At 48.0% G+C, this 12,404-nt stretch overlaps 1 protein-coding gene across 5 annotated transcripts; it reads right to left on the reverse strand.

Moving 5' to 3' along the window:
* Positions 1 to 1,091: 1,091 nt before the first annotated feature.
* Positions 1,092 to 10,917, reverse strand: HAUS4 (HAUS augmin like complex subunit 4). Of its 5 annotated transcripts, XM_083410550.1 has the most exons (11): positions 10,792 to 10,917; positions 9,819 to 9,943; positions 9,001 to 9,073; positions 8,635 to 8,777; positions 7,828 to 7,944; positions 7,022 to 7,162; positions 5,511 to 5,607; positions 4,930 to 5,075; positions 3,970 to 4,100; positions 2,870 to 2,938; positions 1,092 to 1,354 (listed from the first exon to the last, which is right to left on the reverse strand). In XM_083410550.1, exons 3-11 carry the CDS (start codon positions 9,047 to 9,049, stop codon positions 1,177 to 1,179), a joined length of 1,071 nt encoding a protein of 356 aa, XP_083266676.1. In that variant the 5' UTR covers positions 9,050 to 9,073; positions 9,819 to 9,943; positions 10,792 to 10,917; the 3' UTR covers positions 1,092 to 1,176. The 5 variants fall into 5 exon arrangements, with proteins under 5 accessions (XP_083266676.1, XP_083266675.1, XP_083266674.1 ...); XM_083410549.1 differs by lacking the exon at positions 9,819 to 9,943 and having other exon boundaries at positions 10,792 to 10,912; XM_083410548.1 differs by lacking the exon at positions 9,819 to 9,943 and having other exon boundaries at positions 10,633 to 10,871.
* Positions 10,918 to 12,404: the final 1,487 nt, after the last annotated feature.

Raw genomic sequence — 12,404 nt, forward strand, 5'->3', positions numbered from 1 at the left:
TGCAGGAGTCTTATTTTTAAATCCCTTTTTACCAACAGCAGTCTATTTTTAATTTCTGCGTTTTTTAATTTCTGTGTTTTTAATTTCTGTGTTGCACTGTATAGCTGTTTAGTAACACAAAATATATCAGGAAAACTGACTATCCACAGGTCTGGAAGCAGATAGATAGATAGATATTCATGTATTGTATTCATAATTCAGTTGAATATTATATTTATACGTGCCTTTGAAACCAACTGGCTCCCAATGCAGCTGAAAATTACAGACCAAACAGCAGCGGAACAATTTATTTTGGGTACAGTATCTGGAGATGTTTAAGGCTCTCTTTCGGTCCCTAGCAGCTAATACCATTTTTCCAGGTTCTTTCTCCAGCAGGAGGCGCTGCAGATGCAACTTGGAAGCTGGTCAAGATGCCAAGCCACAAAAGCCATCCTCCACTTATCTGCACATTTCACCAAGTAAGAAAACACGGGGACAAACAATTGCAGGGTTCATTTTTTGCTTTTGGATAAAGAGCAAGCCAGGAAAAGCCACAAGGGCAACCACAACAACTGCCGGTGAGATTCATTTGCTCTAATTAACAAAAGGTTTGCCGACTTCACCAACACGATGCGCAAATCTGGTCATTATGGAGGATGTAAGTGCAAGTTTTTCTTCTGGGAAATGCTAAGGTATTAGTGAACTCGAAATGGATACCGCGAGAAATCCAGCAGTCTGTTCACAGGGCAGGGGAGAAAAGCAGAACCCAGGTGTCTATCCATTAGAGGGAAAGCAACAAAGACATAATCCCCGTGACGGGGTGAGCTCCCGTTGCTCGGTCCCTGCTCCTGCCCACCTAGCAGTTTGAAAGCACATCTAAGTACAAGTAGATAAATAGGTACCACTCTGGCGGGAAGGTAAACGGCGTTTCCGTGCGCTGCTCTGGTTCGCCAGAAGTGGCTTTGTCATGCTGGCCACATGACCCGGAAGCTGTGCGCCGGCTCCCTCGGCCAATAAAGCGAGATGAGCGCCGCAACCCCAGAGTCGGTCATGATTGGACCTAATGGTCAGGGGTCCCTTTACCTTTTAACAAAGACATGTGAAGCCAGCCAGCCTTTCCTCCATACTTTATTGTACAAAACAGTCGTTACACACTAAACAGAGCAATATCCAACCAGTCCGAGCCCAAACAGAGCCTCAGTCTTTGCTGAATTCTCTCAGGGCCCAGCGCCTGTTCTCAATGATGGCTTGCAGCCGGGCATATTCCTTCACCAGTTCTTCGAACTCTGGGCCCAGTGTCTCATAGTTGGAGACGATCTTGCGAGAAGTGGCCAGGTCTTGCTCCTCTTGGCTTAGTGCCGCTTGCAGTTTGTCCCTAGAAAAAACGAAGAATGAAAGACTGGCGTGTTGGACGAGCTTTTGCAAAATCTATGCCAGATACACACTTTTCCAGCCTCCTAGCAGCTACCCAAAACCCTGCTTCTTTCCACAATCCGTTCCTTTCCAACCGGAAAAAAGTCTGACTAGAGTTGTGTTACTGAGAAAGTACTTCCTTGCCTTTGGCCTATCTCCATAGGTAGCTGCAAGGAGCCTCTTCAGAGTTATCTCCTTGTGCCCTCCAAGCCTCAAGAACAAATATATGTATTTCTGGTATGGCATATTGGTTAGAGCAGGGGTTGCCAACCCAGCGCCCATGGACAACAGGGTACCCGCAAAGACTACCTTCTCAGCCTAGCCTGCCTCACAGGGTTGCTGTGAAGATAAAATAGGGAGGTACAGCACCTTAAGGGGATGCGGGTGGCGCTGTGGGTTAAACCACAGAGCCTAGGACTTGCCGATCAGAAGGTCGGCTGTTCGAATCCCCGTGACAGGGTGAGCTCCTGTTGCTCGGTCCCTGCTCCTGCCAACATAGCAGTTAAAAACACACCAGTGCAAGTAGAATAAATAGGTACCGCTTTGGCGGGAAGGTAAACGGCGTTTCCGTGCACTGCTCTGGTTCGCCAGAAGCGGCTTAGTCATGCTGGCCACATGACCCGGAAGCTGTACACCAGCTCCTTCGGCCAATAAAGCGAGATGAGCGCCACAACCCCAGAGTTGGCCACGACTGGACCTAATGGTCAGGGGTCCCTTTACCTTTACACCACCTTAAACTCTTTGGAGGAAAGGAGGGATAGAAACATAATGGTACTCAGACTGTGAGTACCATTGCTTTAGGCAAAGCCAAAAATGGCACCACACACACACAGAAATGAGACGTATTGGCAGGCCTGGGGAACCCCATGGTGTACAAAAAACCCACAACTAGAATGAAGACTAAGAATGCTCAGAGTGCTGGCTGACCTTGAGAGGTAGCATATGGAGGAAGAAAGAGAATGAACAGAAAGCCAGCCAGGAGAAAGAATATACTGGATCAGATGGAATCCTGAACAGCAACGTTTTTGTCGCTGGTCCCAGTTCGGGATCAGATGGAATCCCTGAACAGAAACATTTGGTCCCAGTTCTCCAATTCTCTATGTAGGGCTGGACAGAGACCACAAACAAGCAAGTTTCCTGCACTGCCGGGGGTTGGACTAGATGACCCCTGAGGGCCCTTCCGACTCTACAATTCTATGATTCAATAAGATCTTGGCATTACCTTCTAGTGCAGATGCAAAGTCAGCAAAAGCTCTGCAGCACAACTCGTCGTGACTTAGGGTACCTCAGAGATTTTTTTAAAATAAATAAATAAAGGGGAGATGCCTGCCAACAAAACACCATTTGCTGGTAATCACCTTCCAGCTGCTATCTGTATTCACACCTGCCACAGCAGTGGGACCCACGGGAGTCTCTGTGTTTAGCTTTACGGACATAAATAAAGACTGGCCGCCTCAACACACACACACACTCTTACCTCATCATCCGATGCACATCCACTTTCTCAGGCGTGTAGGTTTCCAAAAGGATGCTCAGCTCCTCGAGCCTGTGGCAGACAGAATTATTTGGAGGAGCAGGATTGACAGACACTAGAGTCCGCTTCCTATAACGCCTCCCATGTACAGCTCTGCCCCTCACTCACAGATGACCGCAACACTCCTAACCGCTGAGCTGTATCCAACTTCCTACTCGCAAAAGGCCTGCTCCAATTAGCAAATCCAAGTCAGTCACGTCCCGTTGTTTCAAAGGGTCTGCTGCGAGTACCACCGACGTTATGTGCAACCCAAAGTTGCAAAGCGTCTCCTGGATTCTAATTCTCTCTTGGGAACTACAGAAAACCTCCCATTATGTCCTTTAGGGTCATAATGACTTGCCACCCTATGACAGACACCCCAGGCTGGATACAAGGCGGCTCACCAAACCATATTCATCAGACAGATCTGATCTGGGTGAGCATAGGAAGTTGCCTTACACCGAGTCGGACCATCGGTCAATCAGGCTCCATAATGTCTGCACTGACGGCCAGTGGCGTTCCAGGATTTTCAGACAGGGTTCTCCCCGCAACCCTACCCAGAGATGCCACCAGGGATTGAAGTCAGCATAGCTTACTTGTGCTGAGGAATAAACCTTATTAACAGAAGGGTGTCAGGCTTTGGCCGTAGATAAACAGGACAAAGCGAAAAGATTCGCTTACCATTTAAAGCGTCTTTAATGATCACAGCAAAAGAACAAAGCAGCCATTCTCGGAGCGAAGGTGCTCCCAATTAAGGTTTTCACCCACTTTCCCCCTTGTCACTTCTGTGCCTTGCAACCTGATCTTGCAACCACTGTGTTTCTTGTGTAGCCACCTTATCTGCTCTACGTGACCTTGGACTGGTAGGCTGGACACTTTCCAGCGAGAGAGAGTCTGTTAGCTCAGACTCTCTCTTTGCTGTTCACCCCCCAGTTCGTCCCAACTTTTGTCTTCTGAACTATGCCCCTCAGCAAACCACTGTTCCAAATCTATACTGCTCCATTGCTCCTGGGCAGCTTCAGGATCCTGCTCAGGAGGAAGGGGAGACACAGGTAAGGCCTCACCGTATCTTGAAGAACATGGCATTGCACTTGGTCTCCAGGTACTGGGTGCTGAAATAGTCGAGTTCAGACTGAGCATTAAGGCGGAGCTCACGGGCCAAGCGTTTCAGGATGGCCAAGCAGCGTAATAAGACCTGCGGCGCATGGGAGAGTGAAATTAGTGCTTAATCGATTAATCAGTTGCTTGCTACGTTAAGACTTTCTCAGCAACTTACGAAGCTTTAAAAACATAGGGCTGTGTTGGACTAAACCCTGATCAGAGCATTGAAATTAATGGACCTAACTTAAGTCATGACGTATACAGGCAGAAGCAAGGTCTGAACAAAAAAGTCCAGATTGTTTTCATCAGCCAAAAATGAAGTGCCTCTGTTGGATATACAAGGTGTAAATATGCATATTTAGGCAATGATAAAGCGCAATGTTATCTGGCAGAGGCATTGATTCATTTTAAAGATTTGCTGTAGGGCTAGCAACAGATTTATTTCCAGGTTATTTAATATTTACCTGGTTACTAATTATTCAAGAGAAATAGGGTATTTTGCACTTTAAAAAAAATCAAAGCAGTCGGTTGTCTCTAACATTTTTGGAATGCTCAGAAAAAACATTTTGATTTTTTTTTAACAAGGTGCTCCACTTACACAACAAGACTTTGCTTTCCTCTCCTCTCCCCATGTCCCCCAAAATCTGCCCCAGGGGGTCCCCTGTCCTTCAGGAGCAAATTTTGAGAGGGGGCGAGCACAAGTGAGAGGTGGGAGAAATTTCATTGCAAAATATTGTTTTTAACTGTGTTATCAATTTTATTCTCCCCGTTACACACACACACAATGTGTTTTAAACTGTGCAAGCTGAGTGAATATATACCCCTTTTTTCCTTATTTGCACATTTTTCTTGGCAAAATGCGCACAGAGACTTCTGGCACGCCTAAAGCCCACACTGGCAGACTTCCCTACTCCAGCTGTTACCTGGGGATAGGCAGCTTTCTGCTGCTCCAGCAACCCCACTAGTTCCTGGTGCCGAGCCTGGCTTTCTCGCAGGCGCCGCTTCTCTGCAGCCAAGCACTCTGCCAAGGTCCCCAGCATCGCTGCCCGTGCAACTTCTCCAGCGCCATCTGAGAAGAGGTGAGGTCAGGTCAACAGGCAGCCCTGACCCACACAGCACCCATAAATCCCCCACAATTGTCATGGGCTTTCCCACACCACACACACCTGCAGGGGGCTCCCCCCTATTTGTATTTCAAGTATTTGTACCCTGCTCTTCAGCCAAAAAAAGGCCCTCGGAGCAGTTCACACACAATCCATTAAGACTAAACGGTCCCTGCTGCCCACAGGCCTACAAACTCGAAAACACGACACGCGAGGGAGAGGGGACAGGGAGGGAAGAGGGGGAAAGCAAACTCAGGCAGCACTTCCTCCGATAATGACCAGCTGGCGCAGAAACAGCTCAAGGGCAGAAGGCGCCCGCTGGAGCCGGTGTCTCGGCAAAGCTGATGGAACGAGAGAACCTCTCCTGCTAAGGCAGCCGGGGGGGAAGAACAGCATCTCACCGCTCTCTGGGAGGTAGTAACCGAGGACGGCAAGGCATTTGGACTTAAGGCGTTTCTCCAATTCCGCGGGGAGATGTTTTCGCATTTGCTCCAGCTCCTGTGGCAAAGCGCAGAAAAGAGAGGACTATAAATGTGAACGAGCTTAACTGTCGCCGAGGATTTTTTTAGAGTGCTTTCAGGTAGTGTTGGGCACATTGGATCTGTACATCAAACACTCGCAAGCCACGTTGACTGAAGTAACAGGGAGAGAGGAGATAAAAGCCCCTAAAGGAGCATCCCCTCATGCAGTGACCATACTACTACTACTGATAGCAATAATTTATTATTTATACCCCTCCCATCTGGCTGGGTTTCCCCAGCCACTCTGGCTGGATACCAATAGAATATTAAAAAAACGATAAGATGTCAAACATTAAAAACTTCCCTAAACAGGGCTGCCTTCAGATGTCTTCTAAAGGTCAGATAGTTGTTTATTTGCTTGACATCTGATGGGAGGGCGTTCCACAGGGCGGGCACAGGAAGGCCCTCTGTCTGGTTCCCTGCAACCTCACTTCTCGCAGTGAGGGAACCGCCAGAAGGCCCTTGGAGCTGGACCTCAGTCTCCGGCCAGAAGGATGGGGGTGGAGACGCTCCTTCAAGTATATTGGGCTGAGGCCATTAGGGATTTCAAGGTCAGCACTAACACTTTGAATTGTGCTCAGAAACATACTGGGAGCCAATGTAAGTCATTTAGGACCGGTGTTACGTGGTCCCGGCGGCCACTCCCAGTCCCCAGTCTAGCTGCCGCATTCTGGGTTAGTTGTAGTTTCCAGGTCACCTTCAAAGGCAGCCCCACGTAGAGTGTATTGCAGTAGTCCAAGCGGGAGATAACTAGAGCATGCACCACTCCAGACTAGCAGGCCTTTCTTTCTTGAAATATAGCTTCGCTCACACCTAGTTTGGTGATAAAAACATGGATTGTGGGGGTGGGAGGGAATACCACCTGGAAGCATTTTTAATTTCACAAAGGCACTAAGAACTCCCTTAGAGAGCTAAGATTCCCAGGGTTCAATGAGAGGAAACGTAGCAAGTTAAGCCATGGTTTTTTCTGGTAAAGAAACACCTTTTGGGGGAGGTGGGGGTTTCACGTTGGGCCTGCCTGTGTCCTGGGGCAGGATCTCTCACATAGCCCCTGCCCTACAGATGAACCTTCACCAGGCATTCCCAAACTTGGCCCTCCAGATGTTTTGGGACTACAATTCCCATCATCCCTGACCAGTGGCCCTGTTAGCTAGGGATGATGGGAGTCCCAAAACATCTGGAGGGCCGAGTTTGGGGGTGCCTGATCTCCACCATGCACATTAAGCCTATCCTGAACAGGAGGGATAGGCCAGTCGGGGAATAACGCGCCCTCTTCCTGAAGTAAATTATAAGTTTCATAACGCGATGTAAAAAGGAAGCATTGGGCCTCTACGCTTGGGCCTCTCAACAGCTCTACTTCTGGGGAATTCTCCTGCTAATGCCCATCTTACTTGGTTAGGGGGAAGAAGCTCCTGTAGATCAGAGGCCTCCAAACCCAAAAGAGACGGTTGTGTGTCTTGCAGAGAAGGGCCGAGATCAAGCATCCGTTTCAGCTCAGCTACCGAAAGCTGCTGCTCCAGGACCTCAAGGAACTGAGAGACAGGAATGAAAGAGGTGAGGGGTGGGAAGCAAATCCCCCTCACACAAAGCCCCTCATCAGCGTCGCCAGACCTTCCACACACCCAAGGCTTTTCTCCGAAGCTTGCATAACACCATCACATTTCACTGGTTCAAGGCTTGATGTTCCCGTTTATCACCCCATGTTTCTTTCCCCGACAAGAAGCAGCCAGGAGTTGACCTGCTCCTCTAAACAGCCAGAATCTACCCAGACAAAGCTTCATCGCTTCATTATAAGAACTGTAGGTTTAAGCTCGTGGGCTTGAGCTTGCTTCTCCTTTCCTCTCTCTCCCATCCCATTTTCCTCATATGTCACAGGTTTCTTAGATAGCAGACAGGCAAGATCATCTTAGTACTCATTTCTGTAAGCTACCAGAGTCTTTCTCGCTAAAGGGCACGGTGTAAATGCCTTAAACAAACAAACCGAGATCTCGCTGCCTGTTTCTGAGCCTTGTTAGAGCGCTCCACGAAGCCACTTCAAAAGCCGACTATAAGCACAACACCATTTTTCTTCAGGAATGCTTATTGCCAAACGCTTTAGCCGGCCTTTCTCAAAGCTCTCTGCCTACTTCCAGATTCCTGCCTACAGCCCTCACTCACCCGCCAATTCCCCCCCGCCCCGTTTCCCTTCAAGCATTACTTTTTGGTCCCGTGGAGGCAGGCCAGTTCCCAGTTCCCTTAGCGCCTCCTGCAGAAGCCGATGGACCACTTCCCACTTCAACCAGTTTCCTCGGCACCGCTGCAGTTCCTTTCTTGCCTACGAAAGAGGAAATGTGTGGCCATGGGGATGGGAGGAGAGAGAGACAGCAGTGAGGATACCTCCTTAATAATAAAATAAACACACTCTTACAGTCATCCACTGCTGTACAAATCCTGCATTAGGCAATGGCGGAGGGAGAGAGGACCAATGCAGCTCAGAGGAAAGCCAAATCACGCAACCTGAATTCTATATAGGGCAGGGCAAACAGGTCTCATGGGGCTGGGCCTCTGAGCCTTGCCCATAATGGCTAGTAACCATCAGTAGCTGTTTCTTCCCCGAATTTGCCATCCTCTTTCATAGCCATCCACGTTGATAGCCATCACTGCCTCCCCGTGGGAGCAAGTTCTATAGTTTTAACTATTCACTGCATGAAGAAATACTTCTTCATTTATCTGCCCTGAGGCGATCAAAACTGCGCACAGGATTCCAAATGCCGCTGCACCATAGATTTGTACGAGGGCATTCTTTGCGTAGCAGCGCAGCTGAGAGCCGGCATGTCAAATCCCTGCCACTTTCAGGACTCAAACGTCTGTCGCCATCAACCCCTAGAATCTTACCGCGGCAGAGCCAGAAGGGACTCCCTCCCTCCTAAAAACGAGAGGTCGGATTTGCAGTCTGACGGCTTTTATTGTCCAACAGCGTGGTCACGAAGCACAGACTAGCCTGGATGAGACAACCTGCTCTTACCTCCTCCATTTGTTGTGCCAAGTGGACACTGAGCCCACTGGAGTCCATATGGCTGGTCAGGCCCAAAAGGAGGTTAGCCAAGCCAGGGTAGGCAGCCAGGTCCTCGTCGGTGAGTGAGCAAGGGGGCAGGCAGCTCCCACAACCTGTGGGGACGGGAAACGGCAAAAGAGAGTAAAGCTCTGTGCTAGGAGCAGAGAACCTTTGTCCCCCCAGATGTTGTTGAACTACAACTCCCATCAGTCCTGGAAAGAATAGCCAATGGCCAGGGATAGTAGGCGTTGTAGTTCAGCAGCATCTGGAGGGTCAAAGGTCCCCCACATTTGCTTTACGCCTTAATCTCCCCTCAAATAACCCCAGTGAAGTTACCTGGCTGCCGCAGCAACTGAACACCGACAGTACCTAAGGCAGATGCCATTGGCCCTTTACCAGGGAAAATCAGCTAGAAAAGAAAAAGGTGAGATGAGAGCTGTTAGCAGGCAGAAAGACAGACAGGTCCCTCGGGGGAAATATATACTTGCTGCCATACAGAAACAGCCCCTACTGTCTTGTGTGGCAACAAGCAAACCTGGAAGCACAGCTGGTCTCTGGCATATCAGTGCTGGCTGAAGAAGGAATCTATATACCTCTGCCAGCCAGATAAGCATATGTAAAAGGTGTCAGTGGAAGGGAGGGTTATGAGTTTGTCTCAGGCCAACTTTAGGAGATGCCTGTTGGAAGTGTGCCCCAACATATGTATAGGCACTGCTATGGAGGCATCTACTGCACAGGAATACATAAACTCCTCCCCTCCATCACCCCCAATTTCAGGAAAGTCATGCTAATCCCTAAAGGAGATGCATACAGATGCCAAACTCCAACCTGACACTCTAAACTGAGGAAGACCATTTTTGTTCTCTCCTTACGGAATCGGATAGTTGTCAAGTTAGAAGGGACCTCAAGGCTCATCTAGTCCAACCCCTGCTTAAAAACCTCCAAGGAAGGAGAGTCCACAACCTCCCAAGGGAGACAGTCCCACTGCCAAAACAGCTCTTACTATCAGAAAGTTCTTCCTGATGTCGAGTCGGAATCTCCTTTCTTGTAACTTGAACCGAGTTGGTTTGGGTCCTACCCTCTGGAGCAAGAGAAAACAAGCAAGCTCCAGCCTCCAGGTGTCCCCCATCTTATATTTGTGCAGCTGGTTCTACCTGTCATTTGTCCCTGTTGAAATTCATTTTGTGAGTTTGGGCCCAGCTCTCCAATCTGTTAGGGTCACCTTGAATCCCAATTCTCTCTTCAGCGGCATTGGCTACCCCTCCCAGTTTGGTGTTATCTGAAAATGAGCATACTAGGTCATGCTAACCTAAGAAGCATCCTTGAACATCCTCATCGCAGAGATTGTGCGATCCTGAGGTAGATCTACTTTGAGGCACCCCGGTTCATTGGTCCTCCTCTTGCCAATCCCACGGTAAGCATAAGGAGGGTGTCCTTTCCATTTGCTCTCCCTCAAGGTGTAGGGCAAGTTGAGGGAGACATATGCTGCTGCAGCCAATCACACTGACCCAAAACCAGACTCCTCATCCCATTGTCCCAGAATGCAACGGGGCACGCACCAAGCTAAACAGCCCATCCTTTGCACAGACCAACCACTGCCATCCCATGCCACTCCCAGCCCTGTGCTTGAGGCAACTGGTCTTCAACTGGCAGGCCAAGGAGGCCACAACAGCAGCACTGCCACCATACAAAGATATGGCAGAAGAAAGAAATGGGTCCTCCCAATGCGTATAAATAGGATTTTAGGCGCTTCTTTCCAGGAAGGTCATTGCTTTCTGTGGGAAAAGCTCCACGGCCTTAAAAATCTGCGAGGCAGGCAGAAATTCAACTGGTGCAGTTTCCCTTTAAAACGAAGAGGGGGAGCTTCACCGGTTAAATGTCTGCCTGCCTGGTGTAAAACAGTCAAAAAGCATGTGCACCTTGCCATATATGGGTTTTTTAAAACCCACAAACACCCCGCCTACTCACCCCAAAAGCCCATTTTCTTTGCGAAAAGTAAAAATTAGCGTGAGTGAAACATCGAGGCACACCAAGATGCCCCCCCCCCAATTCCGCGCTCGTTTCTTTTTTAGGAAAAAAGTGGGGGTTCCGCCAGTGACGTCACCAGAAGCGTTCACCTTTCCCCACCTTTTCTTTCTGCCCCAGGGCTCGATCTGCACACGGCCAAAACACAGCTTCCAACCGTCTCCCCCGCGCGCCCAGCAAAGCTAAAGTTCGAAGAGGAGGCGGAGCCACCTACTTGGGGCGCGCCTTAGAAACCGGAAGCCAATGAGGAGCGGCGAGAAGAAAAGGAAGGCGGGAGGTTGGTGACAGAAAGGGCGGGACCCCGTCCGCTTATTTACATCCCGATTGGTCTGTGTCTGCAAACCGCCTTCGTTGGGCGCTTTTAATATTCATTCTGAATCTTAAGGAGGCCGTCGCCCGCTGGGGCCGATGGGAGTTGTAGTCGTAAACATCTGGAGGGGCTCAGGCTGGCGATAGGTTTTGTTTTAGTCTATTCTATTCTATATAACATTCTGTAGATTGTGGTTGTATATTTTTTTAGTTATAATTTTTTTTTGTAAACCGCTTTGAGTTCTTTTCTACAATCTAGCAGTGTATAAATTTTATATAATAAATAAAAATTCCCAGCCAATGCTTTTAATCTGGTTTTTAAATTGTATTTTAATCAAGTTGTTTTTATTATTGGTTGTTAGCCACCCTGAGCCCGGTCTTGGCTGGGGAGGGCGGGGTATAAATAAAATTATTATTATTATTATTATTATTATTATGTTTTGCACAACTCCCAATGTTCTTTCTCTGCGTACCAAGCATCACAGATGCACCTCAGGTCTTATTGGGGAGTGACACACCGACAACAGAACAAAGGGCTCCCTCTTTAATAGTTTACTTGCAAGCGGGAATTTTGTCAGGGCATGTGGTCATGTCACAGCACTGCAGAAGTGAAGAAAGCTACTCAAAAGATTTCTCTCTCCTAGTATTATCATTATTATTCATTTTAATAGTCATTTTTTAGGTCACACCAACTCAAAGCCAATTACAATATTTTAAGCAAAAACCAAATACCAACCTTTTCTAAATAAATAAACCATATTAAAACATCCCCACTCGTGTAAAAAGGCCACAGATAGTTAAAAGTCAAAGGACTGATTAAAAAGGAATGTTTTTGCCTAAAGATACGCAACAATGGCACCAGGCAAGCCTCCTTGGGGAGAGCATTTCTACAACTATTAAAGGTATGGGAGTCCTGTCTGCTCTTTTTGTACCCAGACATATAGTGTTAGTCTTGAGACCAGATGTCTTAGTTCTTCTTCTGGCACAGACCGATTACCCTGGAGACTTTAGGAGAATCACTAGCTCAGCCTCAGCTTACCCTGTTTGTAAAATAGGTGTATTCTATTAATGTACCACCCAAACATTTTATAGCAAGCTTTTGTTTATTTTTCCATGGGGGGGGTGTCTTATGGGCTCACGTGAACCACTATGAGATTCAGCTTGGTCAGGAATTCGTTACAAAACTGTACAGCACTGTGTACACTAGAAACTGCTTTTAAAAAGTGTGTATACATGTAGTAGCAGGTAGTGGGAGGAGTCCACCTTTCCCATTACCTTAAATTTGCCTTGTGAAACCAGCCTAAAACTCAGTTGTTCCAGTATTGTTGCCACCCATATGACAAGGTGATGGCTATGCCTAGCATCTGCTGTTTTAACTGTCTCTGTCCATGGTAGCTTCTTTTGAT

Source organism: Podarcis tiliguerta (assembly GCF_965153285.1).
Source record: "Podarcis tiliguerta genome assembly, chromosome: 13".
Classification (NCBI taxonomy): domain Eukaryota; kingdom Metazoa; phylum Chordata; class Lepidosauria; order Squamata; family Lacertidae; genus Podarcis; species Podarcis tiliguerta.

What these genes read in the sequence shown, in the direction of transcription:
- HAUS4 (XM_083410547.1), bottom strand. Translation starts at nt 9,793, where the DNA reads ATGGGGGACACCTGGAGGCTGGAGCTTGCTTGTTTTCTCTTGCTCCAG. An exon ending in AGCTTCTTCCCCCTAACCAA is followed by an intron (nt 5,608 to 7,021) that starts GTAAGATGGGCA and finishes GCTTTGCCACAG; the next exon opens with GAGCTGGAGCAAATGCGAAA. An exon ending in TTACTACCTCCCAGAGAGCG is followed by an intron (nt 5,076 to 5,510) that starts GTGAGATGCTGT and finishes ACCTCTTCTCAG; the next exon opens with ATGGCGCTGGAGAAGTTGCA.